The 16,533-nt window shown below is 40.6% G+C and overlaps 1 protein-coding gene across 1 annotated transcript; it reads right to left on the minus strand.

The window, feature by feature from the left end:
- Positions 1-9,301: 9,301 nt before the first annotated feature.
- On the minus strand, positions 9,302-14,307 carry COX7A2 (cytochrome c oxidase subunit 7A2). The gene is made up of 4 exons (XM_026007377.2): positions 14,168-14,307; positions 12,796-12,885; positions 10,487-10,571; positions 9,302-9,482 (listed from the first exon to the last, which is right to left on the minus strand). The coding sequence occupies exons 1-4, from the start codon at positions 14,183-14,185 to the stop codon at positions 9,424-9,426; spliced, it is 252 nt and encodes an 83-aa protein (XP_025863162.1). The 5' UTR covers positions 14,186-14,307; the 3' UTR covers positions 9,302-9,423.
- Positions 14,308-16,533: the final 2,226 nt, after the last annotated feature.

The following is a 16,533-nucleotide window of genomic DNA, read 5'->3' on the forward strand; positions in this document are numbered from 1 at the left end:
TTTTCTGGTGTTAAGTCTCCACTCAAAGTGAACATGAGAAGTATGTTACATATACACTTGAGCCACACACGCGCTCCATCTTTCCTCATGATAGTCCTGTTTCTCTGCTTTTTTCTTTTTTTTTTCTGCTTTTTTCATCAGTATGTATGTATGCAGCCTCTATGAGTATAAGAAACTTGTTTTCTCCTCCAGATTTGTGGCTTGCTCTCCAGTCTCCTCCTTTGCCTCTCAAATGAGCCCTTTCCTTGCTGCTTACCTGTCTCAGTGATTGGCTCTGTGTGCATTAGGCAGACAGACTTGGGTTCAGTTATACTCCTGCCTTAAGCACTTAAGTACTAAGATTTCCCCAACCAATTTAACAAGGGATCATTTTTTCATGGCATCTTCCTGAGTAAGCCTGTCATAAACTACTTCAACATACATGAATAAGGGGGTACCTACTTGGCTACTCAGTTAAGTGTCTGCCTTTGGCTCAGGTCTCAATCTCAGGGTACTGGGAGTCCGCTTGTCTCTTTCCCTCTCTTTCTGCCCCTCCCTTCTCCCCCCTCCCCACTCTTGTGCCCTCCTTCTCTCAAATAAATAAAATTAAACAAACAAACAGGGACACCTGGGTGGCTCAGTGGTTGAGTGTCTGCCTTCACACTCAGGGTGTGATCCTGGATCCTGGGATCAAGTCCCACATGGGGCTCCCTGTGGGAAGCCTGCTTCTGCCTCTGCCTGTGTCTCTGCCTCTCTCTCTCTCTCTGTCTCTCATGAATAAATAAATAAAATCTTAAAAAAAAAATACACAAGTAAGCCTAGTAAAACCTAAAGGAGGAGTGCCTATGTGGCTCAGTCAGTTAAGCTGACTCTTGATTTTGGCTCAGGTCATGATCTCAGTGTGGTGGACTCTAGTGCCAAGTTTGATGTGCCCTGGGCATGAAGCTTACTTGAGATTCTCTCTACCTTTCCCTCCGCCCCTCCCTACTTCTCTTAAAAAAAAAAAAAACCCTAAAACACCCTAAAAGAAAAAAAAAAAGTCAAGATTCTAACCTTGAAAACAGAAAACCAGGGCAAAGTGCAAACTTTGTTCACTTAGCAAATTATGCAGTGGTCAAGTACATAATACTGGTAAAACAAAGTATTTTTAGATACTTGAAAAAATATAAGTATACTATTATGTTTTATAGTCAATTCACAATATCTAAAACATTGCATTTAGTCTGTTCAACTCTTTTTTTTTTTTTTTCTGTTAGTAGGCTCCACACCCAGGATGGAGCCTCATACTGGGCCTGAACTCAGGACTCTGAGATCAGTACCTGAGCTGAGATCAACAGTTGGAAGCCTAAGTAACAGAGGTGCCCCACTCTCATTTTGCTTTTAGAAAGTGAGCCAAACACAATTTTTTTTAGACTGTAAACTGAGAACTTTTAAACTTTTATATCTCTGCTGCTCTGTCCATTGAGAGGTGGAGTCTATTCCTTCCCTTGGAATCTGGATCTAGCGACTAGCTTGACTGATAGAATGAGGCAGATGTAATGTTCAGGGAATCCTGAGGCTAGGTCAGAAGAAGCTTTACAGCTTCCATCTGGGTCTCTGGGAACCCTGTCTGGTAGACTTGAGATACCACGTAAGAAGGCTAATTACTTTGAGGCTGCCATGTTGTGAGGAAGCCCAAGGCTTTGAGGGTAAAGATGCATAGAAAGAGTGCTGCTAGTTCCCAGCTGTTTCAGTCTCAAACTGGGGCCCCAGACACCAGGGAGCAGAGTAATGCCTGCCAAAATTGCATATTTGTGATCAAAATAGAGGACTCTTTTTGTTTCATGGCTCCCAAGTTTTGGGGTGGTGTTTTTGTGCAGCAATAGAAAATGGAATGGGGAGACAGAAACAAGCAAACAAGTAATATGAAGTGGAAGAAAAAAGTGGATTAAGGAATGGAGAGAAAGGATTGGGGTTGGGGGGGCTTAAAGTTTTTGAGAAGGGAGGCAAGGAAACCTCTCTACTACATAGTCCTGCTTTTCTTTGCTTGCTCATCATCAGCACACAAAACTCCCCAACAGCCACCCCAAAATGGCAGTCTAATTTGGCAATTCCCTGAGTTTATTTGTCCTGTTATAAGTCCTAGGACCACAGCCAACTCCTTAGAACCTCTAATTCTTGGTTTTAAGTTTGTGAGAATCAGTAAATAATGACCCAGCTTTTGTGGAGCAGAATGAACTTGCTATTAGGGGCATATCCCAGAGAGGGCCATGAGTCCCAGAAAAGAGAAAATGGATTCCCCAAGAGATATCTCCTTGACATCACTGTGACTCAGGGAGAGTGCACTACTTCTCAAAAAAGTTGGGTGGAACAATTGAAAACCAGAAAAACCCATGGCATGTGGGTGGTACACTATCCCATAAGAGTTCAAAACAGAGAAATATCCCATGCCGAAGGAGAATCTGAAAAGGCACTGTGGAAAAGGTGCAGAGTGACTTCTCATTACTGCAGCATCTCATGGCTGAGAGATACCCTAAAAGGTCATTCTGTCTGGTTATTGACTCATCTATTGCTTACAAATGGATCTTGAGGGATAGGTAGGGTTTGGATAATGGAATTAAAAGTAGGAGAGGGTGCTCCAGGGAACAGCATAAACAGAAGCATGATGGAAGGCATGACACATATTCTTTTTTTTTTTTTTTCCTTCTGGAACATATTCTTGAATCAGGAAATTGGGTTGGGTATGTGTAGGCATTTCAGTTTGGCATGATGTATTGAAGCATTGGGGAAGGCCAAGAAATACTGGAAGATAAGGTGAACAGATGAGCAGGTCAAGGTGAACTATTAGAACTTTTTAGGTAGGAAATTGTCCAGACTGGAAAGGGTTACTCTGGCAGTAGAGAGTGGCATAAAGGGAGCCAAAGGAAACAAGGCTGTCAAATAGGAGCCTGTATCCCCAGTAGTCGAGGTGAAAGGGGCGGGGGGAGAGATGGGTGTGCATGAAAGAGGCACTACTAACTGATCCATAGGAATTGAGGGCTCCTGGAGGGACAGAGGAAGGAGTCAACCAAGATTCAAGCCTATAGTAGCTATAAGGATGGAGGAAGTGACATGAGCAGAAATCAAGAGTCAACATACCTATTGGCTGAGATATAGAAATGGGGTGGAAGATGTTGACTTGGGTTTGGGCTGTACTGATTTGAACTGCCAGTGGCGCAGCAGTGGAGACTATCTGCCTGGGCAATTGGAAGCCCATTATAGCCCCCAAGGAGAGGGCAAGGACCGGATTAAACGGGTGGTTATCTGAATGGGATCAGGAAGAGAAACAGGAGCTGGTGAACAGGCCAGTACCGAAACAGGGCAGCAGTGTCACAATCAAAAAGCCTCATCTCAAGTTATCATCTACCTCACCTCAAGCATTGGGTGAAGGTGGACAAAGGCCAGTCAAAAGCTGGGACTGAGAGGAGGCCAAGAAAGGTCATTAGGAATTAAGTGGTGACAGCCTAGCAACTTTTCAGTAGACAGTCAGGCTGGAGTCAGATCGGGGAGTGAGTAGTGGTGAGGGTGAGGCAGCGCGGTGAAAAGAAGGTAGAAGGTCTTGAGGCTTGACCGTTGGAGGGACATCAGGTGCTAGAGTCTGGGGACCTACTGGCCCAGACTGCTGGCTGCAGGTCCCCTCAGCATCTAGATTTCTGCTTCTTCACGTCACAACGTGAGACCCCGCACATAGAGCGCTCCTCTCCAAGACGGCTACTTAGGAGGCTGCTGATTACTATTTTCAGTAATTAGGCAGCTGTTTCCCGGTAAGCAGAAGCCACGCACCAGCGCCCCAAGACACTAGGACCACCCCCCTCACTGGGATGGACGGAGGAAGGGAGGGAGGAAGGACGTGGTCTGATAAAACTCCTTCTCTATTCATAATCCAGTCACTTTGATTACCTCTATGACCAACGCCTGCACGCTGCCTCCAACATTTCCCAACTGTGTTGTTGCAGGGGGCCTAATGGTCTGCCTGCTTCTATCCTGGGTCCCCCAAGGCCTATTTCAACACCACAGTCAAGCTAATCCCCTTAAAAACATGTAGATCTGTCTTCTGGAAAACAAAACAAAGCAAACCGTAATGGCTTCCCATTTCCCTCAGAGTAAAAGCCAAAGTCCTTACACAGTGTCATCCCTCCTTCCTTACCTCTGACTTCCTCTTCACTCTTCAGTGTTAACTGCTATTGCCTTTCCGTTCCTTGAACACGCCAGGCACTTAAGGCATTTGCTCTAGACTGTTCCCTCTTCCTATGCTTTCCCCCATATATCTGAGTGACTAACTCCCTCATCTTCTAGTCTTTACTTAATATGACCTTTCCAGAAATGCCTGGGTGGCTCAGGGGTTGAGACCTTTGGCTCAGGTCATGATCCTGGGGTCCTGGGATCAGTCCCACAATCGGCTCACCGCAGGGAGCCTACTTCTCCCTCTGCCTGTGTCTCTGCCTCTCTCTGTGTCTCTTGTGAATAAATAAAATCTTTTTAAAAAAATGACCTTCCCACTGAAGTTGATCCTCACATCTTATTTACTACTGCAACCAATCACTCCCCCTCATGCCAGCTCTCCCTGTTGGCCTTTTTTCCCATAGACCTTACTACCTTCTAACATATTTTACAATTTATTGTTACATTTTATTAGTCATCTTCTCTGCCACCTCTCACTATAATGTTAATTCTGTTCACCCAGGATTCCCAGGCACATACCATAGTGACTGGCGCATAGGAGGCACTCAATATCTGTTGACTTGAATTATTAGTCTTGATGTATATATAGAAGAAGGGTCCTGGGTTACAAGTGGATTACAAGATGTTGCTCTCCACCAGGATGCATCGAGCACCCAAGAGGAAGGAGCTGAAGCTAGATGCCCGTGGAATTGTCAGCTTTGGGGAACTTAGGCAAAACGATCTCAAAGAGCAGGAAGAGGTTTCTGCAAACCCTGAACTAAACTGCCTATAACAGCGTCATAATTCTTGTTTCTATCATTCTTGTATTCTCCATATTCCTGTACATTTGTGTTCCCTCGGGAAATCTTTTTGAAACATTCCCGTTCCCAATAAGAGACCAGTGATGACCATCATTCTTTAATCATCTAAGTACTGTTTGGAGTAAACGGTAGAGTTGTAGTTCCATTAGGTGATCCAATAGGCAGGAAAGTCCGGAAACCCTGCCTTGGTCGGTTCCCGGCCGAGAAACCTACCTGAAGTAATTTAAGCAAAAATGGGAAAGTTCTTCGCCAGTGGAATGCAGCCGAGCCTAAGCACAGGCTTGGATATGGTTGTGGGCATCAGAAATTAGAACTAGGAACCGAGCTGCTTCCAGCTCTTCTCCTTCGGCGTTAACTTTACCTTTTCAAACAACAGATTGGAAGCGGCAACCCCGCGAGTCGGAGCCGGCGCGGGAGCAGGAGTCCCGGCGGCGGGAGCAGGCCTGGCGCCGCCGGCCGCAGTGGACCACAAGCCTCCACCGCCGCGGGAGCCGCCGCGCGCCTACAGCCTGGAGGCGGGCCTGGGCCACTCGGCGGGCGGGGCCGCGCGGCTACAGGGACACAGGGACATCCTCCCACCTCCCCAGGGTGTGCAACAGCCAGGGCCCAAGTATCACCAGGTACCCTGCCAGTTCCATTGTTGTCGTTGGAGGCTGCCCGGTCTGCAGAGTCAGGCTTGGCAGGACTCCTTCACCTCCCCGGACATCTTCGGGGCCATCATCTGGTTCCTACTGGGGTTCATCTGCTGTTTTGCCTTGAGGAGCGAAGATGCCCCAACTGTGTAGCAAACGTTACTCAAAGAGAACAATACACCTGGTTTTCCTACGTCCAGCTATCTTTTTCTTTTTAAGATTTTTTTTATTCATGAGAGAGAAATGTAAGTGTCAAGAGAGAGAAATGTAAATGTCGTATAGCATAGCTTTCTTTGAGTTTTCAGGACTGTTGTAAAGTGAGGTGGGAGAGATTTGGTGTGTGTGAGCTGAGATTTAGGGGGCTCAAGGGTCACAGACCGTGGAGACGCAGCAGCACTGCTCCCAGGGTTAATAACAACACAGTAAAGCATTGCTTTTATTTTTTGCAGTCTTCACTTTGAGAATGCTGAGAAATGTTTTGAAAAACATTATTCATACCACTGTAAAAAAAAAAAAAAAAACAACACCAGGGAACTGTTAGTTGCCAACTCAATACTGTTTCCCCTACTTATTATATAGAATTCCAATTGCATTTGGCAATCTGTACAGCTGAGACATTTCCTGGCCTCTCTGAAACCAGGCATGATCATGGGACAAAGCTCTAGCCAAAGACATCTAAGCTGAGGTCTTTGGAGCTTCTAAAGCTCTTTTTAAAGAGCTCACCTATTAGTGTGTGCTCTTTCACCAACCCTTCTTCTAACAGGGCAACAAAGAAAATGGGCTGGAGCTGCAGCAGTCATCTCACAGGAATGAAAACCACACCCTAAGGAGAACTGAAAGACAGAAGCACCTACCCTGCGGAGCAAATCATGAGCTTGCCCTACCAGCCCTGACCGGCTCATAGTCCCTGCTGTGTCAAGTTGATAGGGATAGGAAATGAAGACATAGCTCCTTTTCCCAGAGAGCTCACAACAGAAGCAGCTAACTTTTATTGCACACTTGGTATGTATTAGAAATCATTCTTAGTGCTTTCCATGAATTAGGATAAAAACATGTGCATGGAGTATTATTCCATTTACACGGAGGAGGATATATGCTTAGCAAGGTTAGCTACCCACGGTAATCCAAGGCTTGAAGCTGGGCCTTCTATCATTTGTATGATTAACTACAATGCTATACTGGTTCCCAGTCTTATCGGTTATAATTCAAATTTGAATTCAAATCCAAAGGGATGAAACTCTTGATGAAGAGAACATAGGGAGCAAAGGGGAGAAAGTCAGTTTCCAGCAGAATTTTGGGCACTTATCAGCAGTGTCAAAAATGAGGATGAATGCGCCGAGAAGCAGAGCAATATGGTGGTTGATTAGAATGCTGAGCTGGGATCTTGGCATTAAGTGGACGAGACAGATGTTAAATAGGTAGGTAGATGATGAATTATAGCAATCAATGTGAAACTGAGTAATGGAACTGGAGACTATACTCATTACTCTTCCAATAAGCTTAACTGTCCAGGGGAGATGGAAGTCTGTAGAGGATTCATATTTGCATATGTTGCTATTAATAGTGTATTGAAGCTATCCCAGTCAACATTTAATCAAACAATATAAGATACGTATACTGGAAAGACCAGATAAAACTGGATTTGATACCTTGTGCTGTCACTTATTTGTAGCTTTGTGTAAATTGCATGCCTTCTTTGAGCTTGTTCCTTCATCTGTAGTTTATATACAACAGCTACAGACTACAAGTGTAATTTTGAGCATAGTACTAATTATAACAACATTTCCACTTAGATATATCTCCTACGGTATTTATATTAATGGGATAACACATCATCACAGAATTCCTTCTATTTAGTAACAAATACTAATCTCTAAGAGATCATATTGCATGATAAAGATAAAGAAGACTTGAATGCAGGTTTTGTTTTCTGACCACCACATTTTCAACACTTTTTATGGACTCTGTTCTATGGACTTTTGGTTAGTCTTTGAAATGTATCAGTAATTATAACAGCATTCTTACTAAATGCTAAGTATAGGAGATATTTTCACAGGACTGGTCCAGCAACCCTTACTCTGGGATCTTGCCCCTTGACCCCTCCCTATCTCCACCCTTGGTTGCAGTAGACTTTTAAAGGGCAAATACTTAAACTCAGTATTTATTTTTAAGAATTTTCAAGTATCTTAAGGATTTAATCTTTTACTTTACCCAATCTTACCATGATACCCTAGCCTAAACAGAACATTTCACATGGAAAAATGTTTTATAAATTGTCAGAAATAGTAAAGCACCTCTCACAATATTGAGATGAAGGTTATCAGAGGTATCAGGTTTTTTTTTTTTTACTACACAATTGTCTTTCACATCATGTCATAAAAGCATTTCAAATCACATTTAGGAAAGCTAAATTCTTTGTAAAATGTTGACATATGTAGCTTTTTTAGCTCTAAATCACCAAACTGAACCAAATTCCAGCCCAACTTAAGAACTTTCTCAGCATTTAGAAATGTCTGATACTTTACTCCCTTCCAAAGCAGTGTTCTTGGCTGCTATTAGTAGGAAGATTCAGAAGTTGGGCAGATTCCTGCATTTGGTGGCAGGTTAGATAATGTAGCTACCAAGATCCTTTCCCACCTTTGAGATTCAAGGCTGAGACATCTTTTATTAGGTACCTTTTGTGATAGATTTATACTAGAAGTCTGTTTCAACATGAAGACTATTGGCTTTTTCTAAGTTTATTAATCTGACAGAGAACAAGCACAAGCAGGGATAGTGGCAGAGGGAGGAGAAGCAGGCTCCCAACCAAAATGGGAGCTGGATGTGGGGCTCAAGCCCAGGACCCTGGGATCATGACCTGAGCTGAAGGCAGACACAACTGACTGAGCCACCCAGGCGCCCCAAGACAAAGAATGATAAGCAGCCTCCATGTCCAGCACAGAACCCCAAGCAGGGCTCAATCTCACAACCCTGAGTACGTGATCTGAGCTGAAATCAAGTCAGACACATAACCAACTAAGCCACCCAGGCACCCACAGAAAGTTTACAAACCTCGACTTATCAATTTCCCCTAGACCAAATTCACCTAGACTCTAAATTTCAGTGTTAAAAATGTACACCTAACAGAGGAGATGACTAATAAGTTTGACTTCTTAAGTTCCTGCAGAAGATAGTTTTCAGAAATGAACGAAGTATTTTAAGGAAAGTTACCCTTTATGTTATAGATTAAAGTGATAGAAGCCCATTGTTAGTGTGAAAGAATGAGTCCTAAATTATTTTATAGCTTCTCTACTAAAGCCTAATCCTAAACTGTGAAACACATCCAATATTTAAACATATGCTAACACAACTGAGAAAGGGGAAAAAAAGAAACTTGAACCCCCGGAGCCAAAAATGACCTGCTTCCACTAACCTCAGGTTCTAGCATATCCCAGGATATAGCACAACAGGGAGGGGAAGGAGTCAAAGAAATATGCTTTCAAGTGTCACGTCATTTAAGACTGAAGACCATCCACTGTATAATTCTGATCTGCTCTATTAATTTATTTACAAAATAAAATTTCACAAATATCACAATGGTATTTTATACAACCCTAATGACAAAAGAACCATTTTTTTGCTCCCTACCTAAGATTTACAAGGCTGATCAAAAACTGAAATTATTAGTATAAAATGATAAAATGAGACAAATCATGGTAAAGACTGCTTTATTGGTGGCAGTTAGTATTAAGTCAATAAATATTGAATTTATCGATTACTGGTCCATAGAGAGCTGAATGAAACAACCAACTGCCTGCTGAGATGAACTGAAGTTAATCCTGCTTCTTGGGAAAAGAAGCCACAGCTAGCTGATACATGGCATATGCTGTTCCTGAAAAATAAAAAGAAACAAAAAATAAACTTATAAGAAATTCTGATATTTATACGTATAAAACTTGTAAGAGAAGGGAGAAGCAAGTCTGGCATTAAGATTACTTTTATGTGAATATAAAAAAGCATTTTGACAGGTGCTGGCAAAATTTAAAATATAGTTTTTAAACACATTTAATCTAGTTTTACTATCAGTTAACTTCTACAGAAAGTGTTAGATATAGCACAATAATGTAGTTGTCAACTTAATAAGATGTAAGAAATTTTTAATAAAGTTAAAAATAAATATAAAGGTTATTTCCATACCAATCTAAAACTGCATGTGAAATGCTAAGAATGATCCAAATACTGAAAAAGAGGTCAAGAAATGCAAGCACTCCCTAAAGTATATCATCAATGTAAAACCAAGGAAGAGTGATACATTTAAATTATCAAATTTAATGTAATAGCTAATTAAGTGAAAATTTACTAAAACTAATTACCAGAATACCTAGGAAATAGTCATACCAATCAACACAAATTTAGATCTTAAGAGAGTCCAAAGGTCACTAGTTAGTTGTCTTCATCCATAAGTGCCCCTTCACTGTATACAATCCAAACCAAAAAGGCACTTTGGCATGAGCAGGAGGACTTTGTAATCAGGATTCAAACTGCAGCTTTTCCACATAGAGGCAATATTGTCTCTAATTAACATAATTTCTTCATCTTTAAAATAAGGACACATACAGACTTAATAAAAGGGTTACAGAAATCCCTTTATGTAGCATTCTCATCAATAGGACAAGCACACAGTAATCACTCAAATATTGTTTCTCTTCCTCCCCCAGAGAGCAATCATTAAAATTCTTAACTCTGTTCCTAGTATACCAATTTATGATATTCCATTGCTAATACTGAACAATGGACCTGCCCAATTCACAGAAAAAATATCAAAGCACTCTGGGTACAGTAATAAGTGTTGTTCTATAGAGGTTGTGTATAAGTGAAGCACTCCAAATATCCTACCACCAACTGTAAGCATCATAGTGGCTCTATACAGGAGGGCATCAGCTACTCCACCCTTTAGATGCACTGGAATTCCATTATCCTCCTAGATTAAAAAAAAATAATAATTAATACACGTGTGATTTGTTTTCAACTAAGTTCAAAAGGCTAATCCACTTATATAAAATTAAGTGCCTCCTTAAACTCCTGGAATTAAAATATTGTAAACACCAAAATTTAAAGACTACAATTTTCCTGATTCTGTCTCTACTTCCACTGAAGTATTAAAATAAGAACTCCTAGAAGTCAATATTCTTTCTCTTAAAATTTAATGAGATCCAATACAGATATTCTTTCCAAGGAATATACAAATGTTAAAGCTGTGAAAATACACTGATGGAGCTCATCAACTAAATTATTAAAAAGATCAGTAATCATCACACTTTAGATCTAATCATAAGAAAGATTAATTTTTTTCCTTAAAGAAAAAAGGGAGAAGGGGTTTTGTTTGTAACCTTAAATTATAACTTTAACCTTTAGCCCAGCACGTGGCAGATGGTATTTAATACATTTGTTAAATGTAAGTATTTCATTTTTACATGTCATACAAACAGCCCCTGACTTATCGGCGGTTCAACTTACGATTTCTCAACTTTACAATGGTGTGAAAGCAATATACATTCAGTAAAAACTGTCCTTTAAATTCTGAATTTTCACCTTTTCCCAGGCTAGCAATATGCAGCACAAAGCTCTCTCATGATGCTGGGCAGTGGCAGACAACCACAACTCTCTGTCAGCCACACAATCATGAAGTTAAATAACTAATGAATTACCACCATTCTGTATCCATAAAACCATTGTTTTTCACTTTCAGTACAATAGTCAAGAATTATGTAAGATATTCAGCATTATAAAATAGGCTTTGTGTAAGATGATTTTGCCCAACTGTAAGTTAATGTATGTGTCCTGAGCATATATAAGGTAGGCTAAGCTACATTTAGTAGGCTAAGTACATTAAATGAATCTTCAACTTAACAGGTTTTCAACTTATGATGGGTTATTGTTTATGACACAATGATACAACTCAATCGTAAGTCAAGGAAGATCTGTCTTTTTAATCACTTAAAATTTTATTTGGGAAAAACCAGAGATCACCCCAGGAAAATTTAAAAAATCACTAAAAATCGAACTACTTATAAAGGTCAGCTACTCTATCCCACCATCCTTTCTTATGTGAAAACCAATATTAACACTGTAGTACATATCTATAAATACTTTAAAGATTTATTTATTTATTTTAGAGACCGCAAGCACGCAGGAGGGTAGGATAAGAGGGAGAGAATCCCAAGCAGACTCCCTGCTGAGCACAGAGCCCTGAGGTCTGATACTATCTCACTACCCAGGGATCATGACCTGAGCTAAAATCAATAGTGAAATGCTCAACCCACTGAGCCACCCAGGAATCCCAATACCTGTAGATATTTTTTAATGCCTACATTATCTTATCTTCTAATTTATACACACACCTGTTTAATATACAAAATGAGATTATGACATATAAGGGTCTGCTATATATTGTTTTTCACTTAATGCTATCTTAAAAACCACAGTTAGTCCCTTTAACCCCAACTTGTTCCTTTTAATGGCCACACAGCATTCCACTGTGCGAAAATATTCTAAGTGAATTAGCCAGTCTCCTATTAATGGGTATTTAGGTTGTTGGGGGGCTTTTTGAATTAAAATCCTATAATGACCTCTTTGTTTTTTTAATATTCTTACGCTACTATTTCTGCAGAAAAGACTTTTTTTTCCCCAGAAAAGACTTTTTAAAAGATATCTTTATTTTAGAGAGGGAGAGAGCATGCTCCCTCTATATAATTTTCATTTGTCAATCATACCTCCAAACTGGAAAAATATATTTTCTTCTAATATGTCTTACAGGAGAAGCATTTATACTCTTCCAATACCAATTTATTGTATCCTTTCCCCACTGATACGGAATAGCACCTTTAACATATATTAAATGTCTGCATATATGATTTTTCTTTTTCTGGGCCCTTTCTCTGGTCTATTTATCTATTCTTGTGCAACTATCTCAAAGAGTGCCAACCCAAAGTAACTTCTCCAAAGTATCTTTGACTATACCCTTCCGCTTCCCCAAGGTCCTCTTGTATATAGCAAATGCACAATTAGCTATCAATAGTTTCTTATTCTTTTGCTAATATAGCAGGATTAGTAACAATCAAACATCTCCAAATGTACTTCTTATCTCCACCTTTTGGTAATTGCTATTATTACAATTCATAATTGCCTATGAAATATTTCAGTACCTGAAATAGCTTTTGTTTCTCTGGCACTTTATTTTCAAACTGCCTGCGTGAAGCAGTACTTATGGTCCTCTGGGCAATCTGGCGAAGAGCCTGAAATGAAAAATTCATATATATTAGGCAGATTTAGGTTTTAATAAAGAAACCTTCAAAACCAACCCATTACAAAAGAGAGAAATTGACAGTTCAAAACCTTCAAAACCAACCCATTACAAAAGAGAGAAATTGACAGTTAAAACATATCCGGTTTGTCAGTTAAGAGTCCTAAACCAGCAGCAGGTTTTCCAATTGGTTGTCCATCCTCTACTCCTTATATTAAAATTCTGCAGTATCCAAAGACCACATTCAAGTAGCAATTCGTGCAGATGCTGAGCAAAAAAAAAAAACAAACAAACCCTCATCTGTACCTGAATTGAATGAGTAGCATTATATAATCCTTGAGTAAAACACTGGCATACATATATTACAAAAATAATTACAAAATACACTAAGTTCAAATATTTTCATTTAATACTCTACCATATTATCAAAAATCTATTAATTGATACCAAAATAAAATAGCATGACTCCTACTTAGTTAAAATGCTTTCTTCATTACAGTTTTCCTTAAAAAAAAAAAAAAAGGAATCTTTAGTAGGGCATAATTCTTTTTAAAAAGAAACTTGCCTTATCTATCCAATTGAATTAAATAATGAAACAAATATGCACTCAATATTCCAAAATAAATGATACACTGAGAGCCTAAGTAAAACCTTACTGAATAATTACAAAAGAGAACGGTTAGTTACAGTTACATTTTCCTTCTCTTTTTCGAAATTTTGAGAAAGTATTTCACACGCTCAAAGCCGGTGGAGGGGTGAAGGACACTGCAGAACGGCCTGATTGAAGTAACGCTGCACTTTTGCCACAAGTGCTCCTAAAGTCCCATCCAAAATTGAATGACTTGCTTTTTAAACCGCCTTCTGATGCTCACAAAAGCTCAGAAACGTTGAAACTTCTGTCTCTCAAATCTTTCTGCCTTAAACTTCCGTGTATCAGAAACCTCCCATTTGAGCCTTAGTTTTACTCCTAGCAGAGCTACCGACTTCATCAATGACCGACAGGTTTAGGGGTGGCCACTGAGAACCCAAGGCTGTCTAACCCACTTCCGGGCACCTTCCCGGCCCCTCCATTCCATCTGCCCAGCCTAGCCTAGGGCGGGAGGAACAGATGGAAGGGAAAGTAACGTCTGGCGAACAGGACACGGATCAAGGTGACTTGGGAAGTCGCCTTCTTCCCCTTCTTCCCTCCCAGGAGAAGCTGCTCACTCAAGGCCCTCGGGCCTCCGCTCTCCATCCTCCCGCTCCATATTAACGCAAGCCGAGAAGCTCCTCACCAGCAGATTCCGCAGCATCTTGGCTCAGTTACTACCCACCAACTGCGACAACTGACCACCAAGAACGAAAGTCCCCGCACCGGAACCGGAAATACCTCTGGCCCTCGCGCTAGCGTCAGGGGGGACATAAATATTTCCGGGCGGAGGAGGGGCTTGAGCTTCTAACCATAGAGAGCGAAAGTTAAGCGAGAGCGGCCTTACAGCCGTGGCCGCTCTAGGAGACTGGGCGCTTCCGTCCCTTCATCTCGTTCCTAACCTGGCCGATGCCTTTCAGGTGGCTGGTGCCTGAAGCTGAGGCCGGGAGAAGCAAAGGACTTTTGAGACCAGAGAGGCGAGGAATGACGTGTTATATGTACTTTTTTAGTTAGCTTGGATAAAATTAACGCGAGACCAAGGTATCGTAGAAAATCAGTGTATTTGGAACGAGAAGGCGTTTTTACAACTTAGCCAACTTTGAGCCATTGTTTAGATGTTGAAAGAACACCGGGTTGGCCTAAGTTGTGAAGCTGCGTGACATACAGAACGAAAAGGAAAACTCCTCTTACGCGATGCAGTTTTGTTCCGCGGATGAGACTGTGAGGGCGTTACTGTTCCTTGTGCTGAGAATGTGCTGCAAGCAGCTGCGCGGGATACCAGTTTTCATCTTCTGGTGCCTTTGGATGCTGCAGAACTCCCCATGCAAGAAACTCTACCACGGTGTCGGGAAATCGTGGAAGCTCTTCGCTCGTTTCTCCGTGTCTGGGAAAGTGCTGAAAAGAGGGGGGGGAATGTAACTGTGGGGCAAGACATGGGATGGCAAACCTGGACTCTCAATTAAGTCTTACTGGCTGAGGCTCAGCGGGGCTCTTTCCACGACTGGAGTGGCTAGGCAGAGCCAATAATTGTACAGAAGGCCTGTCAGGGTATCTTTTATCAGGCTTGCCTAAATGTTACATTATCTCTCTATTCTCTGTGCCCACCAAGTGTGTATAAATTATAGACATAAAACTATTTACCCTATAGTAAATCTTGTCACCTTTTTATGAAGTCTTCTAATCCATTGAGATTGCAAATAGAAAGTGGATGATAAGATATATGGGTTCAGCATAGGTGAAATGTGTAGATAAAAACTAGTAAAGTCAAAATTACTATTCTTGCTGATAGTTTGGGTTAGATCCACCAAGTTATCTGTCCCCAGTTCAGGTTCTCTTCCTCGCCAAGGTTTATAAACAGCCAATTCATCTCTTCCCTAGATAAGGACTGAATGGATCTATCTTATTCCCCTCTCTGTATTACACACTGTGATCAAATCCTTGAGACAGTTACCAGGTACCAACAGCTGAAGCCTACAAATTTTAAAAAATTAGATAGTCTAAAATATGAACTTGTTAAAGTAGTATGTGCTGTCTTACATTTTCTCCATCTAGACTAGATTGTAAACTGAAGAACAGAGATTATTATTTTTTTACCCATACCCTAGTACTGCTTAAAGGGCTAAAGGTTAGCCAGCAGATGAATTAATGATATATATTGGATAATAAATCTATATACTGAATGAAGGACACTTACTGTTCTGTCCAAAAAGAACCAAAGATTTACATAAAGTAGATCCTTAGATGCAGATCCTTATTTGCATGTCACTTAGTACAATTTCCCTCTTTACTAGATCATTCCATCAGCATATAAGCTTATTCCCATATTAAACAAGCATTTAAGTTACTATCCCATTTCTCTTCAAAATAAAACACAGATCTCTTTATACTTGTATTCTCTTCCTCTCCTAATCTCTTAAATCCCATTTTGGGCTGGCTTTTAATGTTTTTCCTAGGATCCCTAATGGCTTTTACATTGTTAAACTGTCAATATCAATTTTCATCTTTTCCATCTATCTATCAGCAACATTTAACATAACGGATCACTCCTTCACAATATACTTTAACTTGGAAATAAGCCATAAATGCCATACGGTATAACATACAACCTATATGTAAAGTTTCAAACGGTCTTAACGGGCTTCCTCTATACTCTAGTCCTTTGATGGTTCTCTTTATTTCAGCAATGTTTTTGGTTTCCTGAAACCTCATCCTCTTCATCTCTAAATCTCAGAGTACCGCCCTCCCTCCCCTTTTTTAAACATTCATCCCTCTTGTGATTTCATCCAATGTCATGAAATACCATTTATGTGCCGGCACTCTCCAGCACATAAACTTTCTCTTTAACCCCAGACATCTCTACTTAAATGTCTAACAAGCATCTCAAAATTATGACCAAAACTGAATTCTACTCTCCACTCTTTATTTCCAAGGTTTCTCCTCTGCAATTTCCTTCATTTCAAGCCTCAAACTCTGTTTTCCATCATACCATATAAACTAACCCATTAGAAAAAT

The sequence above is a fragment of the Vulpes vulpes genome, chromosome 1 (genome assembly GCF_048418805.1).
Source record: "Vulpes vulpes isolate BD-2025 chromosome 1, VulVul3, whole genome shotgun sequence".
In the NCBI taxonomy this organism is placed as follows: domain Eukaryota; kingdom Metazoa; phylum Chordata; class Mammalia; order Carnivora; family Canidae; genus Vulpes; species Vulpes vulpes.

What these genes read in the sequence shown, in the direction of transcription:
- COX7A2 (XM_026007377.2), bottom strand. An exon ending in AGAAACAAAAGCTATTTCAG is followed by an intron (nt 10,572 to 12,795) that starts GTACTGAAATAT and finishes TTTTTAATCTAG; the next exon opens with GAGGATAATGGAATTCCAGT. An exon ending in TATGATGCTTACAGTTGGTG is followed by an intron (nt 9,483 to 10,486) that starts GTAGGATATTTG and finishes TTTATTTTTCAG; the next exon opens with GAACAGCATATGCCATGTAT.